Genomic DNA, 15,098 nt, shown 5'->3' on the forward strand with positions numbered 1-15,098 from the left:
CTGCGTTGGAGAAAATCTCAAAACACATTTGTAATTTACAGGCCTGTGACAGGCCTGAGCTGTTGAAAAATTAAAGAGATTTTCAGGAATGTCTCGGCGTGATAAAAGGCGACTATTAACGCTATCAAAACTGTATACCTCCTGAATCAAAACTGACATTTCATTTTAATACATTCCGCTAGAAAAGCTTACTGTTTTTATGGCTACTCTACAAAATGAAAGCCTGAAGGAGGTGTTTTTCACTCTCCTATCACTATCACCGAGAGTTTTATGGCTTCCATATTTCTTCTCAGCAAAAGTTGATCCCTGGGCATCTATTAAGTTGGAACGGGCTCACTACGGGTCAGTAAGTCAGTCCACATCATCTCCATTAAGTGTATTAATTTACACTATGTCACCTTAACGACATCTTGTCACAGCAACCCTTTCAAACAACAACAAATTATATCCAGAAAGTCGTAAAACAATTTTGAGAGGCTTTAGGGTCAGATTAGCGTTCAACAGTAGGTTCTTTAGATGTCAGCTGTTATAAGGAAGGTTGGGAGAGGGCAGAAATAGGAAAAGCCATCAGACGGCAGAGTGAGCTAAGGTTGTTTCCGGGTGACCAGCTTCCCGATATATCATTCTACTAGCCATGATTCTTCTTACATATTCTTTTCATTAACAAAGAAGGACCATTGGAACTTTAAAAAATGTTTGCTTCTTATTAACCAATGTTATAATTATATTAAAGCAGCTTACCAGTCTTTAGATTTGGTGGCTGCATTAGTTTTCTGTTGTTTGGTTTTTTCATTTATTTTCATCTGATCCAAATGCCCTGTCCAAGGGTGACAAAGCTCTCTCAACTTTACTGTATCAATGATGGAGCAGCCATGTCACCCTAGGCTTCTCTCCTTGTTTGGATTACAAACCCTACCCCCCCCCCCCCTTTAAAAACGGAAGGGGGGGGTTTGAAGCTCACAAAATTCAGATATGATTGACTAGTTTTCAGTTCATGGCAGATGTTACAAGGGCAATAATATTCTGACAGGATCAAAAGATATTTATTTTTTTGGACTTGCAGAAAATGTTTTTGGAAAAAACAAATAACAAACAACTAATGCAGCCTCCACATCTAAGGAATGAAAAGCTGCAATATATTACAGTTTTGTTCTTGGGTTTAGAGATACTTTAATAAACCCTGTTTATGTGACATACATGTGAATTTTGGGGTTTGATTTTAAAAACATTGCACCCTTTTAAAGTTTATACTTATATTTACTTTATTATACTAACTTTATTAGTAAAGCACAATATTTGCAACCCTTGTGCTATCCTCCACTCTCATGGATATGTATGGTCAGCTTTGTCAGTAGAGTTTTACAGGAAGTGGGTGTATCACTGAACAGGATCTCCATTGTGGGCAGCTCTGCCAACACAGTCTACATCAGTACCTTGTACTCATGCTGCTAGAAAATATGAACCCTTATTTTTTCAGCATTCAGCAGAGACGTAGGTAAACTAAAATATGATCATAAAAATACAAATGCAACAGCCCATTAAGTCACACTAAAGGAGCTGGGATTTTAATACACTGACTGCCAGCTTGGTAATCACCTGAAAGACCTGAAGTCATAAAAAGGCACATAGTACCACATTAAATAGGTTAAAGGTATTCCATGCAAAATGCATGCTTCTTAGTAACATGAGGAAAGCATCACTAAAAATATTACAGTCATCTTCCAAGGAGCCCCTTTGCATTATCAGTAGCTGCTACAGCTGTCACCCTGAATGGGCCTGCAATAAGTCAGCCCAGTCATTAAAGACTATCAGGGTTATTCACAAAAGGGTGAAGAGTCTGCAGAAGGCAGGAGAAGTGAGCAATCTAGGCCCAAATATCTGATTTGGAAAAATGATCCAATTCAGCTCACTTTCTAGTTCTGCTATGTTGTCCTAGATTGTTCACTTCTCCTGCCTTCTCCAAACTCTTCACCCTTTAGTGAATAACCCTGTGCGATGCCTTACAACCAAAAAAATAAGCCAGAGCGTGATGTCCTGCATCTGTAATGACATCAGCAGAAGACAAGGACAACTCAGGGGACAAGTGAAGATCCTAAACTGCACAGCAATGCTACCTTAGCCGTGGCAAGCTCTAATGTGTCTTTACAACAGCACTGGGAGCAGCCAAATTATTGAATGCCATTCAACAAAACCAACCAGTAATAACCCACTTATAATACTGGTACAAAGGATCATTGAACTTTGCTATACTAACAGAACTGCACCTCATGCACACGTTTATCTGACCATTGGGCTGACTCCGAGAACTTGCCAGCCTGTTATAGCTAGTTGTTACAGACAGGGCTGGATTTACTCTCCCTGCTGCCCCAAAGCCAGGTTCCGCAATCCGCCCCCCTCCCTTCCAAACCATATTTCATTTAATTTTTATTTCTTATTATGATCTTTTTTATCAAATTTGTTTTCATTTAACCTTATTGCTATCACACAGGAGCTAACAAGCCCCTGTGTGATAGCATTTGGAGGTGACAGGTTCTCTCTATTGACCCTGTCACCTCCAATGCAGCACTGTGCTGGAACTCCTGTGACAGCTGAGAGAGGAAGCTCTCCCCTCTCACTGTTTACACACTGCTCCCTGCATCGGCGGCCAGGGGGAGAACGGAGTCCCGAGGAAGGAGCCAGAGGAGAGAGGTCGGTGCGGGGAGGACGGACAGGCTGCAGACACATTACAAGTGATTGCGGCGACATCGCCGCGATCACTTGTAAACGAACAAGCGGCTTCCTGACACTATATTTAGTCCTGCCTTCCCAAAGCAGGACTAAATGTAGAAAGCAACTTACCGCCCGGCACTGCATGTTTCGGGACTCCACACCAATGTCGCCCCTCTGCTCCCCGCCGAGCGTCGCGTCACTGCTGCTTCGGTGGGCGGCGCTCGCATGTGAGGAAAATCCTTGTGCCTGAGTCCACTCCGTTAATACGCGGGCTTGTTTAAGGTAGACGAATCCTCTGTCAGCGCCTAGACCAATCAGATAGCAGGGGAGTGTCAGTCACAAGTTCCAGCGACGACGAGACGCCTCCCTGCAGTCCGGTTGGACTTCTTGTGTGCGGCTGTAGTTGGCGCGCTCTCACACTGCCCGGCAATGGGGAGTTTGACACGGCAGCGTTGTTCAGAGGGGGCTGAGCTCAGCTGCGGGGCACAGAGAGGTGCAGGTCACCCACCTGGAGGGGAACAATGAGGGTGAGTGCGACCTAAACACGTGACCTGGAAGCGGGCGGGAGGGGCTTATAAAGTGATCTCTCTGTCCTTAGTTGCTGTGTTTTTGTTGATAATAAATTGCCTCCTGTCACATGACTGTCACTCTTCCTATGGCTGTCGCATGACTGTCACTCCTCCTATGGCTGTCACATGACTGTCACTCCTCCTATGGCTGTCACATGACCATCACTTCTCCTGTGACTCCTCCTCCTCCAGCCATGCAGGTAATTGCACAAGGATTGGTGGCAACTTTCCGCTTCCAGCTGACTTTTCATCCACATCTGTGTTGCAATAGCTGTATTAGGGATGTCCCGATACCGATACAAGCATCGGTATCGGGACCGATGCAGGGCATTTTGACAAGTACTTGTCAAAATCCCCTGATACAAAGCGCCGAAGCTTGCGCTGTTTTTTTTTACTTACCGCGTCGCGTCACTGCTGCTCCGGTGGGCGGCACTCCAGACAGTCGTCGGCCACCTAAATTAGGACCCCACACGGGCTTAGTGTTTTGTGTGAACTAGAACAATCTACTGCTGCAGTGCATTCTATATGCACTGTATATGTGCTACATATAGAATGCACTGCAGCAGTAGACTTACAATTCTGACCTGCTAACATGAATGGGTTAAATGATCCGTAGTACAACTACATATTATGTACTATTATGTGCTATGGATCATGATTTAACCTATTCATGTTTGCAGGGGATAATTGTAACCCTATTACTGCAGTGTACTGGACGTGTGTGCTGTATATGTACTATGGTTCATGAAATGAAAGGAGATTTCTCCTTTCACTTCTCAGCTGCTCTAGGAGCGCAGACTCTCTCACATATCATGATTTAACCTATTCATGTTAGCAGGGCAGAATTGCGAGCGCCTCCCACAAGCTGAGCACCGAGACACGATGCAGCGATCCTGCCCAGCGCCGACTACAAGAGGCACCGCTTAAGGCAACAGGGATCGGAGTGAAACTGTGAGGGAAGCTGGGACAGGGCTGGCTGTAAATCTATTGCTATAGTGTACTGGACGTGTGTAATGTATATGTAGTACATATATACAGCACACACCTCCACTACAGCAATAGATTTACAATTCTCCCCTGCTAACATGAATAGGTTAAATCATGATCCATAGTACATAACATGTAGTTGTACTATGGATAATTTAAAGGCACCTGTCCCTTTAAGAAAAAGTATCGGTAATTGTTATCGGCAAGTGCATGAGTGGAAGTACTTGTACTTGTATTTGGTCCTGAAAAAGTGGTATCAGGACATCCCTAGTCAGTGGCGTTGCCTCTGAAGATTTATACAAAATAGAGTTGATATTAAAATTTGTAATGATGAAACCCTAAACTTCATTACATTGATAAATGAAAAAAATCTGCATGTTGAAGCTCCCTAAGATTACAGACTGCAAACCTTAAACATACACTATGACCACAGACTGAGCACTTTTATGGTCACGACCAAACACTAAGCATGAACAGTGTGCAAAACAGGCAATAACTAAGATTCTCTATCAAGTTCACGGTGCTCTGTGTTGGCTGGATTAATCTAATGTGCGTTGTTGCATAATATCCCCAGGCTAGAGAAGCAAAAAGCCGTGGCTAAAGAGAAAAAGTCCACATTTTAAATGGATCTTGTCATTAATGCTTTATTAATTGCCCCAGGCCATGCAAGCACGGTGTCGGGTAAGCCGTTACAATATGACACTTTAAGGTCAAATCCAATTCCTGCTGTGTTTTATGGAGTAGACCAAATATTGAGTTAACAGCGGGAAAGCAGAATTTATTGTATTTCTCCTCTTACCTCTGTTGCACAAACATTTGATCTAAATTAAAGCAGAAATTTTAATAGAAGCAGAAAACCTTCAGTACTCAAGATCAAACAAACATCAATTGTTTTAAACAGCTACAATAATTCTTGCAGGATTGTTAAGTCTGCTTTCAAAATTATTCCCTGCACAGATGTTCAATTCCAGAACAACTTCCTGAGCAATCACTTTATAGGGTTAAATAAAAGGACACATTAATTACTGACAGTGACATGGTAACATATTTACAATGTGGCAGGCAAAATACAGAGGATAATTACACTGGCATTGACAACTATTACACAAGTATGATAGGGTTATTTAAAAAGTATTAAGCATAGTCTTATGTGTCAAAAGGTTTTTCTTGGTCAGGACCAAGATGTATATATGCGGTTTTAATTCTTTACTTCATGTGCAAATTTAAATGAACTGTAGGGAATATGGAGAAGCATTACAAGACAATCTGCCATATAAAAATCGCTTCTTTTCAGACTCCTGGCTAATAGATTTTACAGTCCAATGGCAGATGAGCATGTAAAGCATGTGCCCCCCAAAGAAAAATGTAGGTTTTAAATTAACAGCAAGAATTCTGACATGGGAGTGTGGTCAACAGGGGTGGAGCCTAAGTGACTATTTTAAGGCTGCACACACATGCATATACAAAAGAAAAACAGTAGCAGACACACAAATATGTATACAACCGTGTATAACCATATTCTGAAACAATAAACTTCCAGAAATATAAAAACATCTGCAAGAGCAGATATGTAATTAAGCCCTCCAATTATAGTGGAGTATAAACAATAGAGACAAGCAGAGTAATTTTGCTAACATTTCCTCAAATTAGCTTTTGGTTTTGCCAAAATGTTAATTGTTTTCGCTATTTTTGTCCTTTTGTTTGAAAAGTTAGGGTTCAGCTTTGTTTTCCTCAATATTTAACATCATGTTCCCTGCTAAAGAGAAGCCTTTTTTGAACAATCCAGGGCCTCCCTACGGCTCAGGAGCCATTTAAAGTTCAATGCACTCTTGAATATGACAAAAAAACACTTTAAGGCTAAAATAAATTGTGTGGGGTATCAACAGTATAATTGTACTTACCTCCTAGCGTGCCCTCCTCAAACGGTGATAAGTCAAAGTCCCAATCTCCACTTTTGTAACAACGCCATCTACCCCCTACATCATCCCCAGCACATGGCTTTTTCTTGGCATGCCAAGATTGAGCAAATCTGCTATGAAAATGGAGCAAATGTTTTTGGCAAAAGACTTTAAATATCTCTTTTGCACCCCAAAAAAACGAACAATTTGTTACTTCGGGACTTTAGTTCCATTCCGTTTTGCCTTCCCCATCGATTACAATGCACTTTGGAATGTCTTGATTTTACACTCCATAAACAAAGAAAACAGTTTCTTACAAATTTTGGCAAGGTTTACAAAAGCTTTCACAGAAAATCCAAGCCACTTGTTCACACTTTACAGCATCTGTCTGCATAGAAAGCCCATAAGATTGTGTCTGCATAGAAAGCCCATAAGAGCGCCCCTCTGGGGCCACTTTTGTTTACATTACCCAAGGCAACAATGCTCCCAGCAACTGACATGACCCCAATATTTGTTTCTACTATGAGTGTCTTCTGTAGAGGATATTAATAAGAACCTCCCATAGGCTTGTTGTATCACCTAGTCTCTGAGGGCAGCCAAGCACTGGTGAGGCAATGCTGATTTTGAACAGGGAAAACTGCTTTTTAGATTGTCAAATGTGGCAACTAGATTGGTGAGTGTAGTTGACTAGAACTTCACTTTAACTCATGACATTCCATTTTCAGCACAGTCAGAGGAAAGGTCTCCAGTAGGTTATTTTCACCGATGTCCCTTACCTGCATGGCTACATGTGTGAAGCACAGTTCCATGTTCCTTATGCTAAATGTAAGATAACTAAGTATATTAATGCAAAAAAAATTAACTCCTTATTTATTTCTGTAGGCCAGGATTAGCATGACAAATGATCAGATAAGGACAGAACGTCTACCCTTCTGCCTCCAGAGAGTTTGCCTGCTAAAGAATGTGGCCTTCAAGACGAGGAGTAGGCTGAAGATCTGGTACATTATTCTCCAGTCATTTATACATATTATTGTAAATCAGTAGTACTGGTTGTACATTAAATGTTATGTTCTTTCTGTGGTACTGAAGTAGACAAACATAATGTTTCGGTAGCTGGCCCTATTTTCATTGGCATCATTATAATGGAACACAATGCTTTTTTACCTTTACATCAGACGTGTCTCTTTGGCAGTTTCTCCACGACCTCGCCACAGCAGAGAATGTTCGATCTGGATGGTCAAACTTTTCTTCATTGGCATTAAGGAAAAATGTAGTGAAAGGTTCCTACAAAAAATAAATAAATAAGGGAATCAGTTTGGGTTTTTAAATCCTTTTTTCTTTTTTACCCTTTGCAAATCTTATTTATTGGATTTTGAGAACACACACAGGCTTCCTTACATACGCTAGTTTAAGTATTTTAAGGGCATTCACAAATTTCAACATGTTTTCCTTTTCCGTAACACCTTGATCAGCTTTTTATAGTACAAACAAATGTTCTTGAGTGCTCGGAGCAGCTGAACTTTTTTTGTGCTGCACAGAATTGGACTTCCAAGCAGGATCTGGGCCAGACTAAAAATCCTGAGCTTTACAGGCTTTGGGATGTGTTTCGATACTGCACACAGCTGAATGGTGGGAAAGCTAAATGGGGAGATCCAAGCCAATCAAGCTTCACCAGCATGCAGGGGCCTTTTCCATTTTCTGATTAATAGTGAAAGACCCATGTAAAGAGAAATGACTGGGCTTACACAAGAATCTGAATATTCATTCTTATAGCCCAACTCCAAATACATTTTTTTTTCATAACAATAAAAATCTGAAAGTCGCTCTTTCCCTTTCTCATTCTAACTAATTAATTTGGAAAGTCTGACACAGGCAAAGTACAGATAAATAAAGGCGCAGTTATAACTATTCTATATGTAAGCTTTTGTATTTAAAAAAAAAATCAGAATTCTCTAATTCTTGCATAGACCCAATTGTTACTGGTTTTCCTTAAAGTAAACTCTTTATACATTTGCACATATGTATCAAACAATAAAAAACATCAATTTTACCATCACCTGTACGTGCATTAAAACTGCAAATTTATATTTCCAGATACCACAATGTATCAGGGAATTTGTGGCAGTACATAATATAAATTATAATCACTTTTTTACAGTCTGTATGGAAAAAACTGCCTTCAGCAGAACAAAAAAAGTTTAATAAAAGCAGTAAATTTTCACTCTAGGTCAGCAATCAGAGTTGCAAATACGCCAATTATTTTAAAGCTGTTGTATGGCTTTGTCCACAGTTGGTGGTAGATTATACCAGCATGCTGCCTATATGATCTGCTTACATGGCTTTTAAATAACAAATCATATTTACTTAAACATGCTCAGTTGGCAACAGTCAAGTAATAGCTTACAATAAAATTGCATACTCCAGCATTACATTACAGAGATGGGGAGTAGCCTCTACAATTCATGAAGAAAGTCAGATGCTGTATGCACACATGTGATTCTGAAGTATAGTGTAAATACAATAGGTATTTTTTGATAGTCACACCTGGACTAAGAAAAAAATGAAACCATGACATGCACAGAAAGCAGCTCACTTCTATGTGAATGGCTAAGCTGGCTAAGCGTGATGTACCAATATAACTACTGAAGTAACTAATGGCTCAGTTAGGGTTCTTTCACACCTGTGTTGAGAATTTAATGAAAGAGCAGCGCTGATTAACGTGCCTATAGCATTAGCAAGGCATTTAGCAGGCATTTTCAAGGCATTATGGAGTCGGCATAAGCACTTGCAAAATGCCCTGCAAGTAGTTTCAATATACTTCAATGGAGGCATTTGTCCAGTGGCAATGCCTCCAGAATGCAACATGCACTCTACTTTGTGACACACAGCAACACAACGCTAACGCCCATGTGTGAATTACACTGGGCGGTTGCTATTGCATTATCCCACATCAGCGTTAATAGGCTGCAGAGAGGCATTAAAAGCGCTTCTCCAATGCCAGATATCAATGTTGAAAATGCCTCCTATGATTTTGGACCGCTCTCTGTGAGCCCTATCAAGAGATCCTTTATATAAGCTCACTGGTGCTTTAGGTTTAGTGGCCCTTTAAACGTCATGACCTTGTTATTTCAGCACACTGTATAACATTTATGGTTCACAAACTTAACAGCTGCAACATTTACTCTGAAATACAAATATTACTAATAACACTAATATAAACATGCATATTTTATGTTCACCATCAGTAATGGCCAGATAAACCTAAGCTTCTTTAAATATACTAGCAGATCGAGGAGTGATGTGGCTTTGGTACAATGGTGTTTTTGGCTTGCACACAGAATTCATAATGAGCTTGGGGTCACCTAGCTTGGCCCAGGGGCCCTAATAGCCTGTATCCCATACAAATAAACTTTTATTATGGAACTGGACTTTATTTTTCTTTGGGAACATTTGGATAAAGTTACAAGAGAACGTGGGAAAGCTGGGAGCCATGTATCTGCTCACCTTGTCAAGTAACAGAGAGGTACAGTCCAACAGAATGTGTACATTTATGTGCTGTGAAACCAATAGGCAATCCCAATCCACAGAAACATATTATGGGGCTATGATTGACAGAGAGGCTCCCATGTCTTCATAACCAGATATAGAAGTTATATCCAGACACATCACAAACGCACTAGTAATTATTGATGCTTCCTTTATTATATCTATTTACTCCTGTCAATTTCTTTACCCTTGTACAGTTTACAGGAAATACATTTTTGATGATTTCCTTTTTTTCTTAGCATTGCAGTACAAAAGGAAACAACAACAAAAACAAACTAAAGTGAACCAAATTTACAAAACAACTCAGTGACAACTCTTCCCCATCCAACCAGTCTTGCTAACCACTCTCTGCAGAGTCTAATAAAGTGTAACATGAGCAATGCATGTGTAATTAAAAGAACAAAAATCCGTATTTAAGAGAACCAAAATATGAATCTTCTATTGTTTTACAACTAAACACACCAAACAACGGCTGAGGAAACTCAAAAATTCAAAGTTGCCCTGAATGAGGGTTGGAGAATATGTTTTGTATTAAAAAACAATCTATGATATACTGCCATATCAGATTAAAACAGGTGTGCACATATGGTTGTAAGGGTCTGTATCGACAGGCTTTTGTTCAACTCAAATGGGTTTTGCATTCCCATACAAGTGTATGGGGAAGGAGAACCTGCTTGAAGCAAGCCAGAAGAAAGTTAAATGCATCTGTCAATGAATCTCAGTAGTATCTCAAACTGACGTTAAACTAATGCAATCAACACAATTTTTGAATGAGGGATCCATGCCATTGCTTTTTGAATGCTTTCTTAGCACTCTAAATCCACGGCAGGCCCAGTTATGACTTCATAAAATAATACAACCCTTTCTGTGAAAAACATTCAACAGATATATGCACAAAGCTAGATAACGATCTTCAAGTGCCAATATTTTCAAGAATGACAGCCAATGAGAGCTGAAAAAAAGGTCACATGATGAAATAATCATCATGGCAAACACATGCAATTTCACTTAGTGGATTGAGCCTCCAATACCAGACACATTTTACTCCTACATGGGGCCAATCCTTACAATAAAATAGTTAGGGAGTAGGTAAGTCTAAATAATAAGCATAACAATGGTTATACAAAACGTTCTCATGATCCAGTGATGTTCCTGCATGATGTACGCTGTCTGGAAACTCAGAATGAGGAATATGTTGTCTTAGATACATAGTTTATTAAAGCTCACAAATCAATACTGATAAATGTTTTAAAAATAGTGTGAAGCGTTGGCAAGTTGCACAGTAAAGTGACATTGTTTAAACCGAGCATTAATCAAGATTATGTAAGTCAGTATTGCTTTCATCTTACTTACACATATCTAACACGTTTAACACCACAAATTTGTAAAATATGTGTTACTAATCTCAGAATCATGTTCTCTTCTCCATTAACCCAAGTGGCTGTAAATGAATATTTTCTTACATAGATGTGTCAATCAAGTAAGCATTACTCAGAATATTTTACATTTTCAAGTCACTCTGGTATTTGATTTAACTGATAGCCTTTCGAGATTCTGTGAGCAGTGAGCACACACCTGACAGCTTTAATGCATTCACAATTAGAGGCAGAGAGGTGATCACTGTTAAGCACATGGCACATTCGGATACATTTTTGACTGAAGTGAGTAAGCAAATTCTATCTTTTATCCTCATCTATAAACGTAGACAGGTGAGCTAAACAAATAACACAGAATTATATGAGGTCACATTTAGACACCTCAATACAAGTGTCCAAAACGGGAGAGTGCTACAAAACCAGAGACCTCCTTTTATTTCTCTAGCCTGAATTATAAAAAATGAAGTATCAATATTGATTGGCTGCTCTAAGCAATATAGTTCTTTATTACTGTGCTTTATACTCCCATAGTGCCCTGCATTATGAATAAGTCTGCCAGTTTTATTTAAATACACTGATGCAAAAAATACACAAGTAAAAATGAAGTTGCCCAGAAACCCAATCAGATTTGTTGCTCTGAAAAACTGCTCTACTTTTGCTCCTGTATTCTTTACATCACACTTGTGCTTCTAAAACATGCTGAATTCAAAGCACTTCTTATCTTTTCCTTATCAGTGCTTTAGCAACAGCAGGCTGCAGATGCAGGAATGGGAACACTCAGGCACACTCTATCAGTGCTGTTACTAAGATCCATAGTCATAATGAAGGGACTAGAAACAAGGCACATCAGCTCACATCAAGTGAACACTGTCAGTTGACTATGATCACATAGCGATGCCTTTTTGTCCAAATATTTTTTTAATGTTAATGAAAATGTATCCCTATTTGCATTCTTTTGTCAAGTATCATAAAGCGCAGACTACTGCATTCTTCCTTAGTCCTTACGGCTCAAATGCTAAGGAAAAGCTTGGCCTCCTGCTGTTCTAGGGCTGGTCCTTACATACTGAGGTCTCAGCCTTCCAGATATGTATGGACTCATTTGAATGAATGGGGTAAGCAGAGTGCAAAGGGTCAACTTGGTTCCCATAAAGGCTGTGCAATGCTGGGCAGGGCCACAGTGAAAATCTCCTGAGCTTGTCTGAAGGCACGTATATTGCTATGAGGGTTACACTAAGGGGAAAAAGATTATAAGACAACTTTTCTAAAAGTAAAGTTCTCCTCCAAACCATCCCTGCCCATAATCTGTATATTAACGATGTCCCATGCCGAGGACACATTAAAATATGTTCTCCTCTCCAGCAGCTGGTGGTCAGTGACTGCTGGGCCCCACTGATGATCAGGAACCAATCTGAGTGGTCCCTGTTCATGTTATCCTTATGTCAGTTCTGATCACATGCAGGCTGGAGGCTCCCTTGACAAAAAATAAAGACCTTCAGTTTGCAGATGAACACTGCCATTCCCAGGCTGCAGTGCCCATCTGCAATTCCAATTATTTAACAGTTGCACTGTCAGATACAATTACTTTAAACAAAAAGTACATTAAATTATTTGTGCATTTGTCCGCCAAGAATAAAAGAGGATACTTTTTAAAAAATTAACACAGTGCACCAAATAACAAACGTATATGTCCTTAAAAATATGTAGAAAATCTATTTGAGCATGTAAATTACTTATTTTTAAGTTAACCACCACATATTGACAAGTCTAAATTTGGCCTGGCCATCGATGGCTTCTGGTCATGTAAGGCCATACACCAGTAAAATTTCATTTGAAAAAATATAACTTTGGAATGTTCATTCAATATTTTAATAGTTAATGGGTCGAATTGAAATTTTCAACCGTAGCGACAGAAAAAAGAAAAAAAAAAAAAGCAGGATTGAAAATTGTTCTTGAACAAATGAAATTCTAACAGTGAATGTGGTTTTCGCTCCAGAAAGTCTAATTATTCTAAGACTAAGTGTTAAAGGAGAATTATGAGGTGAGAGCTTTTCACTCACCTCATAGTTCTAGCCGACCTGTGACAATGAGACTGTCACAGGTCGGCTCAGTAGATCGGTCGGCTCAGTAGATCGGGAGGTGAGCAAAAACATACCGGGTTCGCTCACCTCTCGATCCTGTCACGGCTCTCTGCCGTGAATGGGGAGGGACTGGATTCCCCCCTCCCCGCTCCGATCCGCCAGCGCTGACTAGCGGAACGGACGGGGGAGGGGCGGGTACAGCTGGCTCTGCCTCTAGATAGGCAGAGCCAGCTGTCACTCACGCAGCTGGGCGGATCTCGACATCGATGTCAGGATCCGCTCCGGCAGCGGCGTCTCAGTGTACCGCGAGCTGTAGCTCGCGGTATACTGAGCCTAGGGTGACGGGAGGACGCTAGTTTGTGTCCTCCTGTTACCCTAAGGAGAACTATGGGGAAAATCCCTGACCCCATAGTTCTCCTTTAAAACCAAACAAAATTTCAAAAAACATTCTCTGATGGCATTATCAAATGTTCTGACGACATGCTTTGCATAAACGTTCAAACGAAAATCTACCAGTGTATGGCCAGCTTTTCTTTAATACAAAATAGAAGAAGAGCACTGTAAAAGTTGGCAGGTCATATAAAAAAAATTGTTTATGGTAAATGCGGCAATAACAAAAAATATGTGCTCACCAAAAGTGCATGATATTTTCCATCTAACAAAGATATTATACAATCTAATAATAATCTTATAGTATTGTCTTCAGTTGCTGGATATTTAAGACTTTCTTTTTAGAGGACAAATTTCCTCGCATGCAAATGTAGTATCTTCCTAATACAAGTAAACTTTGGAGAGATTTCACTGCAACTGCAGAGTATTTCACTGCAACATTAGGCTGTAGTTACACCAAATTTGGTTCTGACGGCCACAATTCGCACTTTCAGACCCAGATTTTCGGCTGACAGTCCAGTCTTTAAACGCTTTAACAGCAGCTGTTCTTGAACATTTAACAAATTCTGCTGTTTTGCTGATACCCGCTCAATGGCTCCTAGCGCCAACAATCATCCCACGTTCAAAGGCTGTTAAATCGCGTTGTTTACCCATATCTTCAGGAAAAAAAATCACTTCTACTGTCGTGGTAAACAATCTGCTTCCCTATTTATAATGGTCTGGCCCTCTAGCAACTTCAGCGCAAAATTATAGCTAATTATAGCTAATTTGCCTACAAACGTCAGGCGGTCATAATAATCTGGCCACTCACTGTATATCCTTACCAAAAGTTAGGTCCTTCAGTGAAGCTAGCTAGAAATAATTTTAAATCATGTATTTCGAAATTTTAAGCGAAATAACACACTAGACAATAAAATATATACTTACGATTCGAACAAGCCAACATAGTGTAAAAGTGGAGGTGGAGTAATGCGTATTGTAATGGTAGGGTGGAGTCTGGTCATCCTCCCACGTCTCATAGCGCTCTGCATAAAACACTGCTCTCTTTGGATTCAAAGCACCAATGGGCTATAAAAAAAAGGAACAATTGATACATTAGATTTGCATATTTGTGAACAACTCCAGACTTACATAAACTATTACTGCTGCCCAGGAAACACTGTGAATGTGCTAAAGTCGGAAAGTCCACTTAAATTTCCTTCAGTCAGAAATGGCTGACTTCCTATAGAGGCTATGACATCGTGTCACAAGTTTCCATTCTCTGAAACCTTCTTTTAATGCTTCCATATAAGGAACTAGAGGTGCACTGAAATTAAAATTTCAAAATTGAACCGGAAAAAAATGTCAGGCTGAAACCAAAACTGTTTTTTATTCTAACTTTTTCACATTTTTAAAAATATTTTATTTTTATTTAATAAACTTTTTAATTTTTTATATTTTATTTTAGTTTTATTAAATATTTTTATTTTTTACTTTACTTTTAGACCCCTAATATTTCACTTTTGAAATAGAAAAAGATTTAGAACTTAAGAGTCCTCAATCTCT

At 39.6% G+C, this 15,098-nt stretch overlaps 1 protein-coding gene across 4 annotated transcripts in view; it reads right to left on the reverse strand.

The window, feature by feature from the left end:
• Positions 1-15,098, reverse strand: part of NBEA (neurobeachin) — a 553,993-nt gene that overhangs the window by 47,551 nt on the left and 491,344 nt on the right. For all 4 annotated transcript variants that reach the window (XM_018554206.1, XM_018554199.1, XM_018554191.1 and 1 more), the window contains 2 exons: positions 14,481-14,621; positions 7,328-7,447 (listed from right to left, as the gene is read on the reverse strand). In XM_018554206.1, coding sequence (XP_018409708.1) covers positions 7,328-7,447; positions 14,481-14,621 — 261 coding nt within the window. The remainder of the gene's footprint in view (positions 1-7,327; positions 7,448-14,480; positions 14,622-15,098) is intronic.

This window comes from Nanorana parkeri, unplaced genomic scaffold, assembly GCF_000935625.1.
Source record: "Nanorana parkeri isolate BGI_ZX_2015 unplaced genomic scaffold, ASM93562v1 scaffold8, whole genome shotgun sequence".
NCBI classification, from domain to species: Eukaryota; Metazoa; Chordata; class Amphibia; order Anura; family Dicroglossidae; genus Nanorana; species Nanorana parkeri.